This window comes from Pagrus major, chromosome 4 (assembly GCF_040436345.1).
Source record: "Pagrus major chromosome 4, Pma_NU_1.0".
In the NCBI taxonomy this organism is placed as follows: Eukaryota; Metazoa; Chordata; class Actinopteri; order Spariformes; family Sparidae; genus Pagrus; species Pagrus major.
The window spans coordinates 23,282,675-23,298,285 of NC_133218.1; the positions used below are offsets into that span (position 1 = coordinate 23,282,675).

At 39.9% G+C, this 15,611-nt stretch overlaps 1 protein-coding gene across 1 annotated transcript; it reads left to right on the forward strand.

Moving 5' to 3' along the window:
* Nucleotides 1-1,128: 1,128 nt before the first annotated feature.
* On the forward strand, nt 1,129-14,418 carry LOC140995157 (switch-associated protein 70-like). The gene is made up of 12 exons (XM_073465102.1): nt 1,129-1,304; nt 5,547-5,687; nt 7,996-8,169; nt 8,281-8,508; nt 9,071-9,217; nt 9,409-9,517; nt 9,691-9,872; nt 10,897-11,004; nt 11,890-12,056; nt 12,310-12,508; nt 12,898-12,994; nt 13,595-14,418. Exons 1-12 carry the CDS (start codon nt 1,209-1,211, stop codon nt 13,711-13,713), a joined length of 1,767 nt encoding a protein of 588 aa, XP_073321203.1. The 5' UTR covers nt 1,129-1,208; the 3' UTR covers nt 13,714-14,418.
* The last annotated feature ends 1,193 nt before the right edge of the window (nt 14,419-15,611 follow it).

The window sequence follows — 15,611 nt, forward strand, 5'->3', positions numbered from 1 at the left end:
AATTACAATAAGATGTTAAGGGGCTTTTGAAGGGTCAGTGACTAAAAGTCAATGATGAAATGTAACTAAGTTAATTTACTTAAGTACTGTATTAAGTACAGTGGAGTATTTCCATTTTCTGCTTCTTTATACTACACTCTACCACATTTTGTAGGCAAATATTGTACTTTTTACTCATTTATTTGATAAGTTACTTTCTTTGAAGATTGCATTCTGCATCAAAATAACACATTTTCAATTAATGACAACCTATAGTGTATAGTATATAAATAGATGTAAATATACGTATAATTTATTTGTAATTTTGATAATGAAGCCAGATTTTTTAAGATGTAAGGGGTGATTTTTACTTTAACCAAAGTAATGTTTTATTATCATTATTTACTTTTACTTTTTAAAAGTAAATATTGTTCTGCAACACTGGTAATAGTTCTATTTCATCATTGCTGCATGCTACAACTATGCAACTACAAGTAGGATGTACTGAGTACATTTACTCAAGTACTGTACTTAAGTACATATTTGAAGTACTTGTACTTGAGTCTTTTCTTTTCATTCCACTCTACTTCCACTTCATCACATTTCATATGGGAAATGTACTCTTTACTCCACTACATTTATCTGACAGCTTTAGTTACTTTACAGTTGAATATTTTGCATGCAAAACACATTTAAAGCCTATAAAATATGTTTTGTTATATAAAAACAACTACCCAACAGTATGGACAAGTAGCTGAAATCATCAGTCGATTGAGAGAATTTGTTAACTAGTTGTATTAAATGTAAGGATTTACTATAACTTAACTTCATCATCCTTTCATAATTTTGAGGTTTGGACACTGAAGACATTTCTCACCCAAACCAAATAATTGATTAATCCATAATGAAAACAGTCCTGATGTGCAGTCCTCTGCAAATTAGCTCGTTAGTTTAGTACTTAAAGTACATTATCCTGATTACTCTTACACGGGCCTGACTCTAGTGGCTGATGAGAAAACTTTGTGGTTTTGGCAGCCAGTTCAGAAGAGTACAAATAAAGTGAAGTAAACGTTGTGTGGCGCTGTCATCACACTCGTCCCTGCTGCGCCACCGACATCTCGCCTGCACGTCAATGTTTGAGAGGCAGAGAAAGTGACCCACTAACACCCAGCAGACAGACGGACGGACACAGACGGACGGACAGGTCCTCCTGGTGCGGCGGAGACAAGATGTGGCTTCGAGAGGAACTTTTGAAATCCATATGGCACGCATTCACAGCGCTGGACGTGGATCAACGTGGGAAAGTTTCCAAATCTCAGTTAAAGGTGCGTTTCACTTCTCTTTTCTGTGTTGTTGAGGGGTCCAGTCGCCATCGTCAGGACCAAAGTCTCGGTACCGACAGGAACAAAGTCTCGGTACCGACGTGTCGCACGTTCACGTTACTTTTCATCTCTACCGTTACGTTTGTATGTATGGAACGTTGGCGGTTGACGTTCGAAGTAACGGCTACTTACGTACACCTCGTGAAGGTATCTTGTTTTCTTCTCGTCATGTGACATTTTTGTGTACTCGTGTGATTAAAAACACGACTAAACTCCAGTTTACAGGGTTAGTTACCTTTTATAAGTGGTGGAAAGTGGGTACATTTACTCAAGTGCAATGCTGAAGGCACTGGCACTTTACCAAGCTAGCTTATTTCCACTTTGTGCTACTTATGCTCAGTGTGACGTACAGCAATGTGCAGTTTACATACGCATGTAAAGAACATGTACAGGTACATCTAAAAAAAAATGAGAATATCATGGAAAAGTTCATAAGTGAAACATTCATATATTCTAGATTCATTACACATGAAGTGAAATATTTCAAGCCTTTTTTGTGTTAATTTTGATGATTAGTGCTTACAGCTCATGAAAAGTTACTAAACTAAAGGTTTAGGCACTGTGGGCAGCTGCCAAGTCCTGCTGGAAAAGGAAACCAGCATCTCCATACAGTATGGAGATGCTGGTTTCCTTTCCCAGCAGCAGTAGTAACTGGTTTGCTGACCCATGGTATTACTGTGCTTGATTGGCCAACCAACTCGCCTGACCTGAACCCCATACAAAATCTGTGGGGTATGGTCAAGAGGAAGACGAGAGGCAGCAGACCCAACAATACAGCCGAGCTGAAGGCCACTATCAAAGCAACCTGGGCTTCCACAACACCTCAGCAGTGCCACAGGCTGATCGCCTCCACGCCATGCCACATTGATGCACTAATTTCTGCAAAAGGAGCCCCGACCAATTATTGAGTGCATAAATGAACATACTTTTCAGAAGGTCAACATATCTGTGTTACAAAGTCCTTATATAATATTCTAATATTTTGAGATACTGTATTTTTGATTTTCATGAGCTTTAAACCGGGATCATCAAAATTAAAACAAAAAAGGCTTAAACATTTCGCTTTATGTGTAATGAATCTAGAATATATGAAACATCATGGCAGTCTTCAGTTACAATGATTTCTACAGCTCTCATTTTTCTGTGATCGAATAAGTGGAACAAAAGCTACTTTGTCACAAAAATCATTCATGTAGTTTGGTTCAGTAATTAATTTATTATAGGTCTTCTGTAAATATAACCAGATCTGCTGGGTCAAAAATATACATACAGTATTTCTCATATTTGGTTTTGTGTCCCTTGGCCATTATCACCTCAGTTAGGAGCTTTTGATAGCCACCCTCAAGCTTCTGGTAGTACTCTGGCCGAATTTTTAACCACTCCTTTTGACAGAATCAGTGAATTAAACAAACCTTGGACTTGTTTCTTCAGCGCAGTCCACATGTTCTCGATGGGGTTTCAAGTCAGGACTTTGGGAAGGCTATTCCAAAACCTCAATTCTAGCCTGATTGATCCGTTCCTTCACCACTTTTGATGTGTGTTTGGGATCGCTGTCCCATTGGAACACCCAACTGCACCCAAGACCCAATCTTCTGCTGATGATTTTAGGTTTTCATGAAGAATTTGGAGATAATCCTCCTTCTTCATTATTCCATTTACTTTCTTTAGAGAACCAGATCCACTTGCAAAAACAGCCCCACAGCATAATACTACCACCACCATGCTTGACAGTAGGTATGGTGTTCTTGGGGTTAAAGGCCTCCCCTTCTCACCTCCAAACATATTGCTGGTCAGACTACAGATTTGTCCTCCAGAAGGTTTTTTCTTTGTCCATGTGATCAGCAGCAAACTTCTGTCAAGCTTTAAGGTGCTGTGTCTGGAGCAAGGGCTTCTTTCTTGCACAGCAGCCTCTCAGCTCATGTTAATGCAAAACACACTTGACTGTGGACACTGACACCTGTCTTTCAGCATTTTCTAATTCATTGCAGACTTGCTTTTTGGTGGTTTTTGGTTGATTCTTGACCATCCTGACCAATTTTCTCTCAGCAGCAGGTGATAATTTGTGTTTTCTTCCTGATCGTGGCAGTGACACAACTGTGCCATGCACTTTATACTTACAAACAGGTGTTTGTTCAGTTGATCTTGGGACCTGTCACTGCTTTGAAATGCTCCAAGTGACTTTCCTGACTTGTTCAAATCAATAATGGGCTCTTTCAGATCAGTGCTGAGCTCCTTAGACTTTCCTATTGTATCGTTTGTGGTTGAGTCTAGTGGGTGTATCAAGCAAGCCCTATTACAATGGGCCCAGAAAAGTCACAAGCTGTTATCAGTAATAATCACTCAGAAGTTGTTAAGAGGCCATGCTACAAAGAAAATTGGACTGACACGACTTTCTACATCATCAAAATAGATTCTTCAAGTTGATGTATGTATATGTTTGACCCAGCAGATTTGGTCACATTTTCAGAAGGCTTATAATAAGTTAATTACCGAACCAAACATGAATGTTTTTTGTGACATAGTAGTATGTGTTCCACTCATTCCATCACAGAAAAATGAAATAAGAGTTGTAGAAATCATTGTAACTGCAGACTGCCATGAGATACATGCTCTATAAAAGTGTGTGTAAACTTTCCACCATGACTGGAACTGGAGCTAAGTATTTAGCTGGTCAAGTAGGCCTACTGTATTTCAGTACAGATTTGAGGTAAGTAAGTTACTTTACCTGAGTCTTTTCTTTTTTTTACCCCACTTTCTACTTCTACTCCATTACATTTATGAGTGAAATGTACTAACTTAGCTACATTTGTCTGACTGTTTTAGTTACTAGTTAGCTAGTTTACACATTTTGGCACCCAAAGCACATTAAGAGCTTACAAAGTTTTTCCATTTTATGCAGTTTTCTTCTTCTGCTTAACGACATCTCAGAGACAAGGAGCCTATTGTACTTTTTACTCCACTACATTATTAGTTACCTTCCACATTATAATGTTTCTCCCCAGTATTACTCCCCACAGTTCCTAGACCTCCCAGGAGACATAACAACACCCTTCCTACCAGTTAAAACCATGAACCTCTAACTGTGTTGATTGTGAATGTTTGTGACAAACTGATGGATTATGTACTGAGAAAATTCTTCGACTTCTTAAACTAGTTAAATAAACTACTTGGACTCTTGACTTGGATTAGATGGAAAATGTCTGAAACTGAAAACAGGGCTGTGTTTCTAATGTCACGAAAAGATATATGTGGTTCAATGCCACAAACATGGATAATCTCATAGAATATGATGCATTGCTGTGATAAAAACGCTCAACAGTAAATATGGTTTGCTGATAATTCTAATTTATCTTTTCCTAATGTAATATTTGAATGCAGGATGTTTATTGGTTGCGACTATTCGTATATTGTTGTATTGGTACACAAGTATTTACTACAATCATAGCACAATGTACTATGTACTGTAGAGTTGCCAGTATCTTGTATTCCCCATGTCAGATCCTCTGATTTATCCACCATTTATTCATTTATGTTGTTGCTTATTTGTGTTTTCCTGGTATATCAACCCTCATTGTAGGGAGTTTAAAAAGGCAAAAGTTTAGTCCACTTCTGTTGTAGTCACAGATTGAAAAACCTGTTACAGGATGCTTAACTGAGGCAGAGGCGTGAAATAAGTGGTGTTTTTTGTGTTACAGCCTGGGCTTGAGTTTGTTTCCCTGCTGGGTGTGATGTCTGTGTGCCCAGTCTCACAAAGACACAGTCTGACTTCAAGGATCCTGCAGGGTTTTTCATCTCTCACATATGCTCTCTCAATACTGCAGAGTGGCCAGGAAAACACTAAAAGTCCCTATTTTTGGAGATGTATTTATGGTCTTTATGTCACTGCAATGGCCAGTTGAAAGCTAATTGTCCACCATCTACAGTTTCTACAACCATCCTTTGGACTGTTATAGGAAACCGTTTGCGAAGGAAAAAAAGAAAGCTCATCTTCAAGAACAGAAACAATGCTTGGCTAGTGATGCTTGTAAAAGTCAGTGAGAGGACTTTGCATGTGCGGTAAAGAAAAATGAGAACCGTGATAATGATCTTTAGCTTCATCTATAACTGTATAGTAATGTGTCCTGAGTGTCCTTTATCTGCCTTGCTGATGTATTTTAATTAAACATTCATATTGTTGTTCTTTAGGTGCTGTCTCACAGCCTGTGCACAGTGATGAAGGTCCCTCATGACCCTGTGGCCCTTGAAGAGCATTTCAAAGATGACGATAAAGGGCCTCTGTCCGACCAGGGCTACATGCCGTACCTCAACAGGTTCATTCTTGACAAGGTGGGGACAACAGGCTCAAACAGTTGTAGGAGGATGGAAGAGTCTTGTGTCTTGAATCCACTTAATACTCCACTATAATTTGACAAAATAATAACTAGGGCTGGGTATCATTTGACATTTCTTTATGCTAGTGCCAAAATCATGCTGATATTGAATATATTACACTATATTGTGTTCTCAATATCTTTGTTCTGCTCTCACCATGCATGTAAGTTCATAAAGCTATGCACACACAGAGCTGGGCTCAGAGCTCACCTGGGATAACCTTGCCCCCCTTTTCAAACACACACCATTAACCTATGCCCTGGGTTTCACATTGGTATGTTTTAGCCCCGTGTTAAGTCAATTTTCAGGGGATAAACTTGCAATCTTGGACCTAAAATTGGGTTAGCCTACTTTGTAACACTGTGTGAAAGCTTTCTCAGCCTGGGGCTCACAGCTCTCTAAGAATCCTTTTAGCTCTGGGCTAAGTGCAGTGTTCAAAGCCCGATTGTCTCTCACGCCAGAAAGAGTCAATATTGATTTGATTTTTGCATTAGCAACACATTAACCTTTGCCAGCTAGCATAAGGGATGGGTTGGTTAGCAGTGAACTGATTGCAGGGAAACTAAATCACAAGTCAACTGTCGTGAAAACATCTAATAAAAAAGCTCCTATATGTAATCTACAACAATGATATTTTGGGATTAGATGAAAGATACCTGTCTACAGTTGACAAAATGTTCAGCTGAACAAGGGTTCGAGTTTTAATCTGAGCTTTGTGTAGCTCTCTAAATCAGGCTTAATAATGTTCGGGGTCTTCACCAGCAGTTGCATTTGTTTGGCAGCATGGTAGCTAGTTCATACTACTGCTTTCTATTCAATATATTTGATATATATATATAAGATATTATTGGCTGTTGATGCATGTAGTGGCTTTTTCCTTCAGATGGGTTAATTGCACATTTGCAGTTTAGGCAATTTAAACAGGCATAGTTTGTGTAATATTCTACTGGACCCCATGGGTGGCTTTGTGGTGAAGTGCAGTCTTTGTCACTGTGAAATAATGTTTGCTGGAAATGTGTTAGCGAATCCAACAGATATATGATTTTACTGCTTTCATGGGAGCTCAGAGACCTCCTTATGTGTGCTCAGCTCCCACTGGCTCCCACATAACTCGAACCCTGAACTGAACCAAATGCTGTTGTGATACAGTCACAGTTTTCTCCCAAAGCTTTTTTTGTTCTCTAACAAAAGGAGCCGAAATTCTAAATTATTAAATGTTGACCAAACAAAGGCAGCTGTACAAGGACTTTGTATAAATAACTTTCAGTCGGGAGCTGTCTGATCAGAGAATAGCTAAAAAATATTAGAAATCTGACCAGACATTCAATGGCAGTTTTTGGGACTTGACGGCTCTCTATATATGATGTGAGAAAAACATTTGCGTCAGTACAAATATGTAATAACCTTTCAAACCTAGCCTTAGTTATGCCAAAGCTCATGTTTATGCTAAATGCTGCACTTTGCCATAACCAGCTCTCAAAGGCTTATTAAAATTAACAAAAAACAAACTGTTACAGTTACACAAACAACAGAAATAGAACAAACCACCAACACACACTTCTTCTCCTGGAAACTCGATGACACAGATTCGTCTGACCAATCACGACCTGGTCTGGTCTGTAGAAGAGGAAATGGCTCAAACCACTTCTACTCAGAGTAACAGCGTTTTGTCTATTATTTATTCATCGGTTGCGTTATAAAAGTATCGTAACTTGTAGATAAATGAGCTACCTGTTTTTGGTTTTTTTTTTGCATTCTTTGCAAAATAGTGTAAAAAAAAACAGGCAGTTCATACAGCTTAGTGAGCGAAGTGTGATCAGTGCAAACACATCTGTTGAAGTGTTGCAACACTAACTCCTATGTCATTCAGTAAACTGCTTGAGTTTCACTCTTTGCACTTGGAAGCTGTTTTCTTGCCTTTCTCTTGTAGGCTCTGACTTGAATGAAAATTAGGCATTTAATTACATCAGGTTTGTACCTCACATCCTGCAGACTCGAGGTTTTGAAAGGAGACAAACACCAGTATTTGAGTATAAAGGCAGCAGCCACAATGCTTTCATGAAAAACGTGTGTTCTCTGATCACATCCTGGTTTAAAATCTCAAGTTTGGGCAATTTAGGACTTTATTTTCTTGTTTTTCTGCTCAAAACAAATTCAAAAAGGAAAAGTTTGACATTTTGTAAAGCATTTGTAAACACACTGCGCTCACTGGTGCTGACCAGTTTGACTTTGACTCCAACTGAATGCTGCGTTTTTTTCCCAGGTACGGGAGGAGTTTGATGTGCTGGAGTTCAACAAGATGTGCTGGACTCTGTGTTACAGGAAAAATATCTGCACTAAACATCTACTCATCTCAGATGACGATGCGTTCAAAGTCTGGTGCATTTTCAACTTTCTGTCAGAAGAGAAATATCCACTCGTCATCATTACTGAAGAGGTGAGGAAGCTCTCCTACAACTGCAAGTAAAGTAAACTAAACATCCTAACAAAGAGTAGGTATATTTCCTGACATCCCCCCCTAAGCTCCTTTCCCGGTCCTTCTCCCTAGATTGAGTACTTCCTGCGAAAGCTGCTGGAGGCCATGGGAAGCGGATTCAGTGAGGAGAAGTTTGCAGATTACAAGCTGCAGCTAAACAAAAAGAAGAACTGCCTGACTGCCTGGGAGCTGATTGAACTGGTGGGGATGGGTTACTTCAGCAAGGGCATGAACCACCAGACCCTGTCTATGGGCATCACGGAAGTCTTTCAGGAACTCATTCTGGATGTACTCAAGCAGGTTAGACAACACATTAATCTCACATGTAATGTGTATTCCCTTAGTTGAAAGAAAATGGTGCACATTAATCTAAGTCTCCTTCATTTGTTACAGCACACTCACAGCAGTATGCTTAACATCAGCAATCCGTTCTTATTTAACTTTTTGTTGCTTTTCAGTTTGTGGCCTTCATCAGGGTCATCCAAGGCCACGAGCCGAAGCGCGTTGGTCTTGTAATAAAGTTGTTCTATAAAGTGCTGCTGGAGCTTTTTGACCTTTTGTGACTTTTACTTCTCCATACACCTTGGGAGTAGGTGAAGTTGTTTCAGGAACCCCTACAGCTCGACAGCTACTGTATGTACAGCACAGGCTCCCCTAACCCAGATATAAGAACATGTGTCAAACAAGGAAGAAACTATAGAAAAAAGGAACTTTATTATATTGGCTATAAAATAATCATGAGCCCTGATGAAGACCTGGATCATTTTTTTCCATAACTTGTTCTTTTTAGCATATCATGGTGATAAGGTCAATAATTGGGTGTCTCAGGTGTCTTCGTCTATCTCCACACTGTGTTTTGAAGGGCTACATCATGAAAAAAGGCCACAAAAGGAAGAACTGGACCGAGCGCTGGTTTGTCCTTCGACCCAACTCAGTGTCGTACTACGTCAGTGAGGATCTTGTGGAGAAGAAAGGAGACATCATTCTGGACCGGAGCTGCTGTGTGGAGGTTAACAGTCCAGCTGTGTAGATTTATTTATGTTAGGAAATGTTGTTTTCTATGTATAGTGTGTAATATTTAATATTAAAATAATTCTGTTGGGCTGTATTAACTGAATAATTTGAAGTTATTATGAGTAAATGTTCTTGTTTTGTACGTTAAGTATAATGTGAATGAAAATGCCATTTTCTCTCCTGCAGTCTCTGCCCGACAAAGAAGGAAAGAAATGCCTGTTTATTATCAAGTGCACTGATAAAAGCTTTGAGATCAGTGCATCAGATAAAAAGAAGAAGCAGGAATGGATTCAAGGTACTGAGTTAGTAACTTTCCATTGCTCTGTAACTTCCTCATCATCATCGAGAGTCTTGTCATCTTTGTCATATTTTTTGAAGTGTCATAGTTAATGTCTCAACAGTGCAACTATACTCCGATTGTTTTGGAGGTAAATCAGTCTGTGATTCCCCCTCTCACCCCATCTGCAGCTATTCAAACGTGCATCCAACTGCTGAGGTTGGGGCTGCTGTCTCCACACCGTGAGGCTCGGCTGAGGCGCAGGGAGCTCCGGCAGAGGCAGCAGGTGGAGGAGGAGGACCTGGCAGTGAGGATGAAGCAGCTCCAGTTGGCCAATGAAAACAAACAGAGACAGCTGGAGACTATGAGGAGGGTACTGCTCCTTATTTGATACTTAAAACTTAAAAACAGACTTCGAGGAGGAGGCTATTGCACCTTGTTGGGTCGATTTTTTTCCATTTTCTCTGGTATTTTATGATTAATTTTATTAAAAAGAAGGAAGAAGAAACATTTTGAGGGGATATAGTGCTTCGTTTTGGGCCGATCAGTGTCCTAAATGTTCTATTTTATAAAAATAACAATGCAATCTAATAGAACAACACTGCAAACTACTGCTTTATAAATGTACAGAGAGCACATGGAGAGGAAAGAGTTGAATCACTATGACACAGTCTTAAAATCTGAACATATTAAGATGGAAAAGTAGTACTAATTGTTGGGTGGTAGAGAATGTTTCAGCCATCTTTTTTTCCCTTCTAATTGTTTAAAATAATCCTAAAGATGAGCCAGAACGCTGATCTATCTCATTCATGACCTGAGGGTTGGTGTAACTCCATTACAGGAAGGAAAGTCCACTTCCCTACTTTTTCTCAGAGTTAAGGCTTAAAATAACTGTAATACACAACTGATATGAAAACACACTGATGCAGCAGAACACTCACAATAAAAAGGGAAGTAAAACCTACTATGCAAACGGGTGTATTTATCAGTCGGGAGCACCTGCGTCAAGTGCAGGGCTAGACATATGGTGTTGTTTCAGAGCTGTAGCTGAATATTAATGGCTTCTCACTTCCCTTTTACCCTGCCAGATGTTTGTTTTTGTTTTTTTCAAATGTCAAATGGCCAATTATTAATCATGTGGGAAGTAACATTACAATCTTTGAATGCTTCAAAGTTATGCTAAATACACCCTGGTGTTACTCAGTAAAATATTTTATAAAAGATGCAAGAATAGTAAAAAGTTACGACTTTTACTCTTTATTATCTGACCTCATTAACCACCTTAAGTTTCTTTATTAAGACATATTTGTTTTATAAAGGTTTTTTTTCCTCGTAGCCGGATGCGGCCTCCAGTCAAGCAGAAAGGTAACACCTCTTTCCTCTTTTGTGCTTCACAGAAAATGGAAGAGGCTGCGGGCAGAGCAGCGATAGAAGAGCAAAGGAGGAAGAAGACTCAGGAGGACCTGCAGGATCGCTACAGACTGGACCTGGAGAGAGAGAAAATGGTAACCACTGTGTCTCAGTCTGCTTGCCACAACCCTGCTCCTCAGTCCTGATCATGTGGGCTGATGAGTGTTGACATGGCACATGTGGGGACACAAGGTCTTACCAAAAGTTCTTCACAAAAAATTATGAATCTGGACTTTTTCATTTTTCGTTTTTTTGGCTCCGTCCTTCCAGGAAACACAAGTTAAAAAGAAGTTAAAATGATACATCCCATGACGTTGAGTCATCTTTTGTCTAAGTGTGATTTATGAATCATCGCCTTACTTCAGTAAAATGTCTTAAAAGGATGATTTCACCCAAAAATGAATATTCAGTCATTATGTACTCGCCCCCATGCTCATGGAAAGGTGGGTGAAATTTCGTAGTCTAAAAAAACCTTTCTGAAGCTTCACGGCAAAACAGCGTTGCAGCATTCACCTCAACAACTGAAGTAGTTGAGAACTTTTTGAGGAGTCTTTTAAAATGTAAAGAAACAACTGAAAAAAATATAAAATGGCCCCATACAGCTAAGAGAAGAAGAATTTGAATAGATATAATTTGCACCCTCTTTTAAGCACAAATCTTCACTATAGCTGCGAAGCTAAAAGCGTTCATCTCGTCTAAAGTGCTGGCATGAGGGTGAGTAAATAAGGACTAAATTTTCATTTTTGGGGTAAATTGATCCTTTCAGAAAAATATTATTGTTTGCTCAAGTGAGATTGAATCGTTGGCAGCAACACATATGCTAAGTGGTATGTAATTAAAGCTAAAATAGAGCAAATGTTACATTACAGTATGGAATGTAAAGATTTACATTAATTTGTAGATTATTACTGGGTTCAGTTGCCTGGTGCGAAAGAATGTGCATCATTATGTTATGTGTGTGTCTGTGCGGCCTTCTTCAGGTGCGTCAGCAGATGGAGGAGCAGGTGGCTCAGAAGTCCAGTGAACTGGAGCAGTACCTGCAGCGCGTCCGGGAGCTGGAGGACATGTACCACCGGCTGGAGGAGGCCTTAGAGGACGAGAGGCAGGCCAAGCAGGATGAGGAGGCCATGCGCAAGCTGCAGGCCAGGTCTCAGACACACACACACACTGACATATTGCACAGTAGACACAGTCATATGAAGACCTGAATGATATTATGCAAATTAGTTTAACAGATATACAGTCTTTTTTAAGATGTTGATACTTTATATCACCACAGATCTGTTGACTTATCTCATTTTTGGAGCTGCAGTTAGTGCTTGTGATCCACTGGATTTTCTGTAGCAAGAATATTATAGTTAAAGACATTTTAAGCATCATTTCTGTGTTTTTCATCACAGGCTGCTGGAGGAGGAGGCAGCCAAGAGGGCAGAGCTGGAGCAGATCCACCTGCAGCAGCAGAGGGCGCTGTCTCAGACCGAGGCTGAGAAGCAGGAGCTGGTGGCCGAGCGTCTGGCCAAGGAGAGAGACCTTCAGGCAGCCATGCAGCAGCTGGATAGACTGGAGAGGGAGCGGCACGGAGCGCTGGAGCAGTACGAGGTCAGGTCACACATGTGGAGGTTTACACTGAGACTCTAGGAATCTACTGTGAGTGTGGAAACTGTCCTCTCGCATCAGAAAAATACTTCTGATCTTTTCTCCCATTTAGCAGAAGGCACTGTTCTTGTACCTGGTAATCAGACTACTCTTCTCTACCCACAAGCATGTTTGTTTTATGTTTCACATTTCTTTAATCCATTAAAGTCATGACTCGTCAAGTAAGAAGCAATCACTCACAGTTAGTCACATCGGCAGCTGCTCCCCCTGCTGGATGATTTGTGTCAAAATATCCTCCATCTCATTTATCTCCTCTCAGCTGACATCTACTCAGCGTTCATATGATCTCATTCCATCTGTCACTTCCCTCACTCTCTCTTTGTCTTGTTCAGGAGGTGTCCAGGAAGCTTGAACGAGCAGCAAACAAGACAAAGACGTGGAAGGACAAGGTGGCCAAACATGAGGGGCTGGTGCGTCTCATCCAGCCAGGTAGAAAAATTGATTGTTGCTCCTTAATAACTGCTGGTTAATTTTTAAATTAACAACATTTAGGTCGTGGGCGTTGTTTTTTTCTATGTGTTTTTGAAAGATTTTTACAATGTAGTGTTCCCAAATTTGAATTAATGCTGTACTTATAAAGATATCTGCCCTCAAGCAGTTCCTTCCTTGGGTTATAATTCTCCTGTTTTTCCTCAAGATTTAAGAACATTTTTCCACACATTTATTCCCTTTTAGTTTACACAACCTGTTTCTGGCACTGTACCGGCTGTAGTCTACTGTACTGTTGTGCCTCGCCCCCACAGTGAGTGAGAAACGGGCAGAGAAATGAAGAAGAGAAAGTAATACTCAAGCAAATTACAGAAGTCTTGGAAAGAAGAATTCCTGTTTTAAATGCCTCATAACAACCTCTCAACCAGAGAGTAAATCACAGAACCGGGAAAAAAAATCTCTATAAAATATGACGCCAGTTTCACCAAAATCAGTGATAGTGGTAGTCAGTGCTGTTTGTAATATACTGTACCCCTCGGCCCCAGTATGATGAGTGATTAGTCTGTAATCCCTCCCTTCTCTTATAACTGGGTCTTTTAGGTAATAAAGAACCTCAGAGGATCACTAACTGGGGTCCGGCTTCATTCACCGACGCTGAGCTGGATCTGAGGAAGAAGCGGTGGCAGGAGAGGAAGAACCAGGGGGCTCAGGCTCAGTGAACAGATGGATCACACGCTGATGAGGAAGACTCTGATTGTAATTAACGTCGGAGCCCAAACTGTTACATTCAGAGCCGGAAGAGGTCTGATAACATGAACTCACTGAGGCACAAGAAACGGTTTACCTGATTAAACTGATTCTTTTTTGAAAGATCAGCTGAGATTAACTGCATGTCATCAGTTTCTACGATAACAAAATGTAAAGGATTAAAAATTCACAGTAGTTTGACAAAATAATCCTCAGTAAAGTTCTGCTTTCTAGCTTTTTTTTTTTAGCTTCTGGTCTTCAGCAGCAGAAGCCGTTTGCTGAAGATCTGAACTGTCTTTATGACAAGCAAACATGTGGTTAAGAGCACCTTTCAGATAGCCAGTAAGTGGACCTTGAGTTGAGATTACTCTAAAAAACTAATGATTCTCATTTTTTTTGTTTGGTTAAACTTTTTTTGTTTTTTTTATTTCAGTCTGTACTTTCTGTTTTTAAGTTTTAGTTTAACTACTTTGCCGTTTTTTCATGTTTTTTTGACATAAACTTGTTGTGATGTAAACTAGAGAACAATATGGAGCTTTTTACTGACATCCAGCAGGGTCTAACAGTAGAAACATTTTCAACTCTAGCTTGGTTTTCTTCGCTAAAGTTGAGTGAATTGTTAATGTCGTCACTGAGATGATAAAAAGAACAATAAAACATTGTGTATTTTTTATGAATGTGGATGGCTCGTTTCATTTCGGGTGTGCTCTTAACATGTCTGTGTGTGTTCGACTAGTCTGTCTTGTGATCATGATGAAGAGTGTCCACCAGGTGTCACCACAGGAACAGGATCCCCTGTTAGGTGTAAACTGAGCCGGTGCGCTGGTCCTACAGGAGCATGTGGCTGCTTCCAGAAAGACAAACACGGGCAAGAAAAAGTGCATTCTTAGTTCATCTCTAAACACTTTCCAACGCTCCTATCATGTTGGTGCCATTCAACCACAAACCTGTTTGTTCCCCCTGCAGACGTGAATCTCAAACAGGTCAACTATACAGAATTTGACTTATTCAGAAATCTAAAAAATTGTCTAACGTGACTGGACATAGTTGATAGTTCATTTCATGTTTTTCAAAAAGCATTGAAGTACCTGTAGGGATGCACCGATCTGATTTGCCCGATGGATATCGGTGCCGATACTCACCTGGTGAAGCAGATCAGATATCAGCCACGACATGGCCGTTTCACATTTAAATAGGCCTACAGTTTCTTCAAATATGTCATCATAAAATTAAGTGTTTCTACGTGGGCTGCTCATTATTTCAACAACAACAACATTATGACAAAGCTCCAGTTGTCTGAAAAGGCCCTACTGGTTTGAAATCCCATTTGTCCGACGGCCATTTATCATGAAATGCCCCTTTCTCTGAAAATACACGCTCTTACTTGTTTTTCTGCAAATAACTGCCTTACTTGTCTCTTACTGATTCGGCGTCATTGTTTTCATTATAAGCTTCAGGGTTAGAAGGTTAGTTAGATGCTATGTATGTTTTAGCAGAATGCGGGTGGGGAAATAACCAAGAGAGTGTGTGGAGATTTGAAGCAATGTGCATTTTCCAGGAATGGCATGGCAGTGTTTTCACTATTGGTAACATTCATGCAGTAACAGTGTGCTGCTAAATAAAGTTTTCAGTGCCCAGCCTTCCCTGACTTCACGTTACTGTACATAAAAGGTCCCATCCAGTGTGGCATACAGATTTTAAATGTGGGACCACTGGTAATCAGCTTGATACTCGCTATTGACAAACAATCACCAACTGAGTTGAGGTATCAGAATCTGTATCGTGAGAAGAAAAGTTGGATCGTTGCCTTCTTATTTCCCTGCCTGTTTCTCCGACAGGTCTTCATGCGTTGTACGATATTAGTTATGAC